This window comes from Micromys minutus (assembly GCF_963924665.1).
Source record: "Micromys minutus genome assembly, chromosome: 9".
Lineage (NCBI taxonomy): Eukaryota > Metazoa > Chordata > Mammalia > Rodentia > Muridae > Micromys > Micromys minutus.
In genome coordinates, this window is record NC_137978.1 from 67334891 (window position 1) to 67344200 (window position 9310).

At 44.9% G+C, this 9310-nt stretch overlaps 1 protein-coding gene across 1 annotated transcript; it reads left to right on the plus strand.

Moving 5' to 3' along the window:
- Positions 1–1005: 1005 nt before the first annotated feature.
- ANKRD65 (ankyrin repeat domain 65) lies at positions 1006–2827 on the plus strand (the record flags this gene model as incomplete). Its single annotated transcript, XM_080922192.1, has 3 exons — positions 1006–1190; positions 1280–1814; positions 2453–2827. The coding sequence occupies 3 exons, from the start codon at positions 1006–1008 to the stop codon at positions 2825–2827; spliced, it is 1095 nt and encodes a 364-aa protein (XP_080778318.1).
- Between the last annotated feature and the right edge of the window lie 6483 nt (positions 2828–9310).

A 9310-nucleotide genomic window follows, 5' to 3' on the forward strand; every position in this document is an offset into this window, starting at 1 on the left:
TTGCTTCAGTTTGGCCGTTAGGCTCTAAGCCCCTGGGAAGTGGCATCTAAATGGACTGGTGAAATTCATTGGGCAGGGCTTCAGAGATGGGCGGGAGCTCTTCACACATTTGTTTGGAGCCTCTTCCTTGTACCACTTGGAAGAGCTGCTGTTCGCAGGATGGAGAGAGTCCAAATAAGTCTCTTGAGTCATTTCATCCTTTGGATAGCTGGAGCTAAAATGGACATCTAAATGTTATGTTACCCATTTTTGAACAGTCTTCTCCAGAGAACTACAGGACCTAGCCATTGGGATCAGCTGTCAAGGCCCTGCTTCCTACATCTAGAATCTGGTCAAATGGGCAACCCTGCCCTTTCTGTCCCAGGCCTAGAGTCAAGTGTCCACATGAATGCCTTGTTCCTAACGGCCCCCTTTCTACCTCTAGACATAGGTACTTAACAGCTCCTCTTTCGGAAATACCCTTGCTTGCTTCTGCCCTTTCCCACCCAGACATCTCTTCCCTCTCATGGCCTGCACTTGCCTGTCTTAACCTGTTCTCCAGGAGTTTCCAACCCCACTGTTCATATGTCTGTGGTGAACATTTTCCTTTTTCAAAGTATTTTATTAGAAAGAAGGATAGAACCTTACTGCATCCCCTCACCAGCCCTATCTGAAACCAGGAAGAGAGGTGGTTCCACCCCCAGGTTGGAGTGAGGGCAGGAAGGTCTCAAGGTACCTGGAGGCAAGTCAGAACATATTAACGTTTGTGTTACTTGGAGGAAGGGAGGAAGGAAGGGCTGTCATCCAGGGCATGTTCCTACTTGTCCTTCCCAACCTGTCCTGGCCTTTCTTCCTGGGAGTGTGGCCAAGAGCTTTAGTAGTCAGCAAGGGAGCAAGGTGCCCAGGCTAGGGCTGCTACCTAGCAGGCAGAGACTCCCTTCAGATTACTAAGTAAACAGTGTCTGGTGGCCTCCACATGGTGCAAAAGGGGCCTTAGGGTGGATGCAGGTCCCTGCTCTCCTCCAGATGGATTCCAACAGGCTGGAGCAAGAACTACAGTGGATGAAGCTGGTCTGGGAGGAGGCCCCAGCAGACAAGACAGAGGGACCTCTTATATCTCAGGGCTGGAGTACTCTGCTCCAGGCAGTGTGGTGGGGTGCTCCCAGCCTGGTGATGCAGCTGCTGAGGCAAGGTGCCAGTGTGGAGGAGAGGTGAGCTTCACGACTAATTAGCTCTAGACTCTTTCTCTGGCTGGGGTTGAACGTCTGGGCAGCATTATGACTTCTTTTGTACTCCACAGGGATCATACAGGTAGGACTCCACTCCATCTGGCTGTGATGCGAGGGCACACACCACTGGTTCGTCTACTGTTGCAGCGTGGGGCCCTGGCAGGTGCAGTTGACCACACAGGGCGCACACCACTGCACGAGGCTGCCTGGCATGGGCACTCGAACTTGGCAGAACTATTGCTTCGACGTGGGGCCTCAGCAGCTGCGAGCTCTCAAACAGGCCTCACGCCCCTGCACGAGGCAGCTGCTCTGGGCCGCACGCTACTGGTTACATGCCTTAAGGCGGCTCCAGGTTCAGGCCCTGATGTGAAAGACATAAGAGGTTGGACTGCCATACACTGGGCAGCGGCTTGTGGGCAACTGCCGGTGCTGGAGCTGTTGACTGCTGGAGGCAACGTAGACCTGGACGGCGCTCTGCTGGTATCGGCAGTAGCTGGAAGTGCGTCAGCGTTGCGGCTTCTCCTGACACTGGGGGCAAAGGTGGACACCCTGGACAGTACAGGAGCCACTGCACTTGGTCTGGCAGCTGGCTTAGGCCACTACCAAGTAGGTCCAGCCTTCATCTGGAATGATTGCCAGAAGCCAAAGGGCCTCATCCCCTACACTAACTTCCATAAGCTCTTGGGGAGGAGAACAGGAGTAGAGGGGTTGGGAGCTGAGCCTAGCTGGGCCCTCATTATATAACCTCCCAACTGGATGGTACCTGGGGAGGTCTTCCATACCTGGATGGGTAGATAGATAGATAGATAGATAGATAGATAGATAGATAGACAGACAGATGGATAGATTTTTCTGAGACACCCTCTTTCTATGTAACCTTGGCTGGCTTGAAGCTCTCTATACCAACTAAATTGCTCCTGAACTCCCATAGATTCTCCAGCTTCTGCCTCCTGATTACTGGGATTTAAGGTATGGGTTACCATGCCAGGCAACAAACATCTACGTAAAACATTCAGCTGAAGCTCAAGATTAGTGGGGCCCAGAGGGCACCAGAGGATAGACAGCAGCCTTTGCACGGTGCTGAATTTGATCTAAGAATCAGGGGCTCCTTTACAGTCCATCCCATTCATTCCTAAAAGACAAACAGGCTGTAGGGATTGGGTCAGGTAGACACCAGTCCCAGATCCTCACCCCTCTGGACCAAGGTAATAGGCTCTTTCTCTCTTCTTCCTTTTCTTTCCCAGGACATTGAGGTGCTTCTGGGCCATGGGGCAGACCCAAATATCAGGGACAGGAACAACCGCTCTGCACTTCACAGGGCTGCCACTGGTGGATACCTACCTGTTATACAGCTGCTGGTGACTAAGGGCATTGAAGTAGATGCTCGAGACTCTCTGGGCCTCACACCTCTGCACTACGCTGCTCGTGGAGGCCATGTAGAAGTTGTCAGCCATCTCCTGGACTGGGGTGCAGAAGTCAATGCTGCTGGCTGGCTCCACAAGACCCCTCTGCACCTTGCTGTGGAGTGTGGCCACAGCACCACTATGGAGCTTTTGCTGAGCAGAGGAGCCAACTCTACCTTGAGGACACGATGGGGTGAAGTGGCCCAGCTCCCATAGGGTGTCTGCCCCAGGACTGCCTAGTTTGCTGTACTAACCAATCTTCTTAGGAACCACAGAAAAATAAGAAACATAGAGCTGTACTTCTAACAAAATTAAGAGTTTGGTTATAGAGAATATCTTATATTAAGATTTGTCTATCCAGACTGCTACCCATTATATTATATCCTCCTATCAAAAGGATTATAATTCTCTCAGGCAGGTAAGATAAACCTGGTTAAAGCCTGGCTTATTTCAAAATAACTGAGACAATATTTTTTTGCTGTGTAAATCTCCCATTTATTCAAAATGGTCACCCTCCCAGTTTCCGGCTCTGTAGAAACATGTTTAAATGCTTAAAATGTAAGTTGGTGCTGGAACCTAAATGCGATTTACAGACGACAGTGTACATGAAATATTATAGCTCAAAATCCGCATAAGCTACAAAGAATTTCTGTCTAGGGGTGTTGTCTTTGGGTGTTAGCCAGAACCCATTATTAAAGCCCCATCCCATTAGTCTCTGAATTCCTGGAGTAAGTTCATGGTTGTTGTTGGTTGTACAGTCAAACTGCTGGTTCCCCGAGAGCCACAGCCCCCACCATCAATGAGCTTCCTTGTGTGAGGTCAAGCTTTTCTGGCCATAAAGGACAAGAAGACTCCTGACTCCTCCTTCTGTGGAGAGACCACCCCTTCTCAGAAAGAGAAGGTGTCAGTGGTGGCTTGATTTCTGTCCTGAGGAGTATAACTTCTCAGCTCAGCCTCCTCGACACACTGGTGGCAACAGATTTGACTAACACCTCATGGTTCCACCTCCATCTGTTCACTGTGGGGGCTCCCCCTTACCCTTGCTGTATGTGGATATGTTCTGTTTATATTTGTCTCTCATATTAGTTTCTTTTCTTATCTCTGTGACAAGATATTTGAAAGAAATGACTTCTGGCTCATAGTTTCAGTCCAGTCCAGTCTATAAACGTGGCTCAGTTGGTAAGATGCTTGCTGAGCATGCAAACGTCAACAAGAACTCCTAAAAAGAAGCTGTGTGAACCTGCAAAGTCTGACTGACTGAACTGCAATGATGTAGAGACATTGGAATATTGCTGGTCTAGATTACTTTATCTCAAGCTAGTGATAGCCCCTGAATAGCCATTCCTTGCCCGACTCTGTGTAGGAACCAACAACCTATGAATAATAGAAACATTTTGGGATTAACTTAGTAGTCTACTAGCTTGGTAGAGAAAATCTCTTAAAAGCATCACCTGTCAATAAAAAAGCTTATGGCCAATGAGCTGAGGTAGAAAATAGAAGGTGGGACATTAGGCATGGAGAGAGAGGATCCTAAGAGGCAAGGGGGAGATTCACCCCGGAATGCTGAGGAGACAGATGTAAGAAGATAAAGAGAGGGCTGAAGAGATGGCTCAGTGGTTAAGAGCACTGACTGCTCTTCTAGAGGTCCTGAGTTCAAATCCCAACAACTACATGATGGCTCACAACCATCTGTAATGGGATCTGATGCCCCCTTCTCGTGTGTGAAGACAGCTACGGTCTCATAGACATAAAATAATAAATCTTTTAAAAAAAGATAAAGAGAGGAAACTAACCACATAGTTGAACCAAGGTTAGAATAAAAGAGATAATAAGTTAAGAGCAAGCCAGAGAACAAGCCAATGCTTGTGGCCTAGGCATTTAATATACATACATATTTATAAATATATATTTAATTATATATGAATAATTTGTCTCAGAGTAGTTATTTCTGGGAGTTAAGTGGTCAGGAGCAGGAAAAACTTAATTTTTTACAGATGGGACATGTAATACAAATAAATATTTTAATTTTATATTCAGTTATTAGAGTCATTACTACAGGGAACTTATTTTTTTAAGATTTATTTATTTATTATATCTAAGTACACTATAGCTGTCTTCAGCTACATCAGCTCTTTTCTTTGCCAAGTCAATGTGGAAGGGATGGTGAAGTCAGAAAATCACCAATGAATATTCAAATTAATGGGCATGAATTTGATGAGGGACAGAACATTTACATCATCTCAAAATGCCAAGGCCATTGTAAGTGTTGCTTAAACATTTTGTTCAAGATAGCATCTTCCGGGCTGGAGAGATGGCTCAGTGGTTAAAAGCACTGACTGCTCTTCCAGAGGTCCTGAGTTCAAATCTCAGCAGCCACATACATGGTGGCTCACAACCATCTGTAACGAGATCTGGCATTCTCTTCTGGTGTGTCTGAAAACAGCTATAGTGTACTCATATATATATATATATATATGGTGTGTGTGTGTGTATGTGTGTGTGTGTGTGTGTATTATATATATAATTTTTTCACCACAGCTAATAAGGTCATGGAAACTGCTCACTTCCACCCAACACAACACCTTGTTCTTGGGCTATCTTGGCTTCAGAACTACTGTGTTTGTGATGTTCTAACAAAGACCCCCGTTTCCTTTTCTCTTCTGAGGGTGTTATGTGCTATACTTTAATGGTGTCTTAATCAGGAGGTAAGGACTAACATGACAGGTGTTGATACAATTGACTGAATTCACAGATTTTATTGCCAAATACTGAGGACACAATATAATTTCTGTGCTACTAGGTCAAAACTGTATACTCTTGTCTAAAAAAAAACCAAAACCACCCTCCCCCCCTCTAAGCATGAGGGAATAAATAAACTCAGATTGAAGACTACAATTGTGGTCTGAAATCTTTATGAATCCCATGTTAATGAAAGACATCAAGGGCTGGAGAGATGGCTCAGTGGTTAAGAGCACTGACTGCTCTTCCAGAGGACCTGAGTTCAAATCCCAGCAACCACATGGTGGCTCACAACCATCTGTAATAAGATCTGATGCCCTCTTCTGGTGTGTCTGAAGACAGAAACAGTGTACTAACATGCATAAAATAAATAAATCTTTAAAAAAAAAAAGAAAGACATCAAGACAAAATCACACACACACACACACACGGGAGGGGAAGAGAGAGAGGGAGAGAGAGAGAGAGAGAGAGAGAGAGAGAGATCAAACAAGCATCAAAAGCAGTGAATGAAACTGGACTGACTCCTGAAAACAGAAAGAAAAGCTATGAAGACATCAGGCAAAAGTTGTATATAAACCCTAGACAAGGTCAAATATACTTAACCTTTTCCCACCATGACTCTTTTTCATTAGAGAAAAAAATTTTAAATGATTCTGGGTGTTTCAGAATTCAGATGCCTTCCCAGTGAAAAACTACGCTAGCACTTAGAGATAATAAGAAAAACGTTTTAATAATAGTGTGCAACTTTTCCGGGTAATGCATAAGTCCAGCCAGCTTATATAGTTTCATGGCTCCAAGTGATTCTTTCTGCTTAAAATTAAACATGTTTTGCAGCAACAGAAGTTCCAAGGTTTGGTTGTTTGGACAAGTGGAGAGATTTATAATATAAAACTATCATCATAGTTATGTCTAGACAGACCAGGCTTCTTTTCCCAGACAATTGTTAAGTAGGTCATCCTTCCTGCCTAACAGAATTATCCTCTTCTGGATAAGAAAACCAGGACTTAATGGTGGCCCTTATCCAGTCCTGTCCCTTCAAACTGTCTTGTTAAGGTTTTGATATGGGAATGGGCCTAGTGGGCAGTTCTGAGTTGGGGCTGTCTCATTTTGTTATGGGAACAGCAACCGATTGCTCCCACTCTTAGTGAGCAGATCTTTGTTTTTTAACAAAATTATTTTTATTTTTACTATTTTATGTGTATGGGTATTTTGCCTGCATGCATGTATGTCTGTACAGGACAAAGAGGCATGGATCAAGGACAAATACGTTGAAAAGAAGTTCCTACGGAAGTTGACTTCTGCACCAGCCCAGGAACCCCCAAGACGCTGGAGGGCACAGAAGTGCCAGCGGCCTCACAGCTCCCCCCACGCCCCCACTACCCGCCGCAAGGTCCGGCTTGAACCCGTCCCGCCCTCCTTCGCTGCTTTGTCCTCAGGTGGGAGGGCTGCCAGCAGCTGCACCTGAGCTCATGTACCTGGGCAGGTCTGGGGAAACTGTCAGGGACCACTAAGGTCAGAAGGCAGCATTGAGTCCCCTAGAGCTATACAGTTGTGACCAGTCAGGCAGGTGGGGGCTGGAAATTGAACCTAGATCCTCTGGAAGAACAGAAAGTACTCTTGACAACAGATTCATCTCTCCCTGTTAATGAGCAAATCTTAACAGAAACATATTTGCAACAAAGTCCCCCCTTTTGGTTTTGTTTTTTTCAAGATAGCCTTAGCTATTCTGGAACTCATCCTGTAGACCAGGCTGGTCTGAAACTCAGAGATCCACTTGCTTCTGCTTCCCAAGCCCTGGGATTAAAGGCAGACACTACCACTGCCCAGCTCCATAAAGTGTAACTGACCTTTGCTTCTTTGTGGGTTCTTCTTTTTTCCACCCTTTATCTCCCCCCTGGTTTATCCCCCATCACTAAATAGGAGAGAAAGAAGGATGGTGAGAGAGGAGAGAGAGATCCTGGAATCTATTTTTTTTCTTGTTTCTTATTTGTGCATGACTTCTAGCAAACCACAACCAACCTCCCTGAACAACCAGCAACCACCACCAGCCCTGCCTCTAGAGGCCCTCAAATTTATACACCCTCTGAAAAGTTCCCAGCATTCCAAATGTCACACAATCGCAGAAATTACCTGAAGTGGGCAAAACCAGGCCTCTGCTAGAGCACAAGGCAAATCATAGTCAGCTGCTGCAGACAGTCTAAAGTAGCCCCTTAACCCCACACCTGGGATTAAACAAAATTCATATAATATTTCTGTGTTTTTAAAGAAACCAAAATTATGTAGAGAAACTGGTGTGCTATGTATGGAAGCATCACCTGTCAGTATAATGCTGTTGTCCTATCAGCTTAGGCAGGAACTAGGGAGGCCAAAGTTCTAGTACAGAGACAGGATTCTGGGATAGAGTCAGGAATGGAGAGAATTCACCCTGAACTCTTAGGAAGATGGTCACATAAGTAGCCACGTGGCACAACTTAAATTAGTTAAACGGGAGTCAGCAGAAAGGAGCCAAAGCTATTGGCCTGGGCATTTATTTATATGTATAACTGTCCTAGAGTCATTATTTTGGAGAGCTTGGGTGCAGGTAGAAAAGCCCACAAATACACAAAATTCCAGAATTCTCACTAATATTAATTATTAGTATTCTAGAATTATTAGAATTATTAGAATTCTCAGTAAAATTAATTTTTTTAAAAAGGTATTTTATGTTTGGGTTCCCTGGAGACTAGAAGAGGGTGTTGAATCCTTGGATCTGGATTTATGGATGGTTATGAGCTCAATTCCCAGCAACCACACGGTGGCTCACAGCCATCTGTAATGGGATCTGATGCCCTCTTCTGGTGTGTCTGAAGACAGCTACAGTGTACTTATGTGCATTAAATAAATAAATATTTTTAAAACCCTCAAAATTAGAAACCATATTGTTTGATTTCAGGCCTGGGATAGGCGACTCAGGTGCATATTTTACATATCAAAGCAGACCTGGCCTCCAGGTTCTCCCCAAGCATCCCTCAGTCCCTACCTGGCATACCCTGTCCCCAACCTTCAAACTTTCCAGCCCAGGGGCTGGACTGCCCTTCTGCCAGAGGCTCCTCCCGATATAATTCATACATTTTGATCACTCCTCTTCTCCCTTAATTCTTCCGGCCAGTGAACTCGCCTGAGAGTAGCTTCCCAATAAACCTGCCTTTAATATGCTCTAATCTGGCTTGAATTGGCTTGTTTCACCTGTGAAGGAATAGCCTATCATCAATAATATATAAGAAAAAAACCAGTAAAGTTAAAAAATGCCCCCCCAAAACAATATGAGACAATAAATCTCCCTAAATACCTTTGAATTTATTTTCTATTGGCCATATGGGTGTGGGGCCTGCCCTAAGATGTGGTTTGTATACTGTGTAAGATTCCCCCGGAAAACTAAGTTTTCTTTTAGGAACAGCTGTTAATTGGAGGTGAAGATTCCTATCTACTTCCCCATTATCAATACTGGGACTTGGCAAACATTTGTTTTACTTTGTTGTTTTTTAGATGGGGTTTCTCTGTGTCCTGGATGTCCCGTATCACACTGTAGACCATGCTGGCCTAGAACTCACAGGTATTTATGTGCCTCTGAATGCTGAAATTAAAGGCACATTCCACTACAACTGGCTCAGACTTTGTTTTTGTTTGTTTGTTTGTTTTTGAGACAGGGTTTCTCTGTGTAGTCCTGGCTGTCCAAGAACTCTCTTTGTAGAACAGGCTAACCATGAACTGAAAGATCCACTTGCCTCATTAGTATGCCATTATTCCTTCTGTCCTACCGTCTAGGTAGGCCTGGCTTGCTATAAAAGGGAGTGTTTGGCTTCTCTTTGCTCTCTCTGACCCTTTCCTCTCCCTGACCCTTTTTGCATTTTCCTCCAACCTCCCTTCTTGCTCCATGTGTTCCCGCCAGCTTCTTCTCTTCTTCCTCTCTCTTCTTTCTGT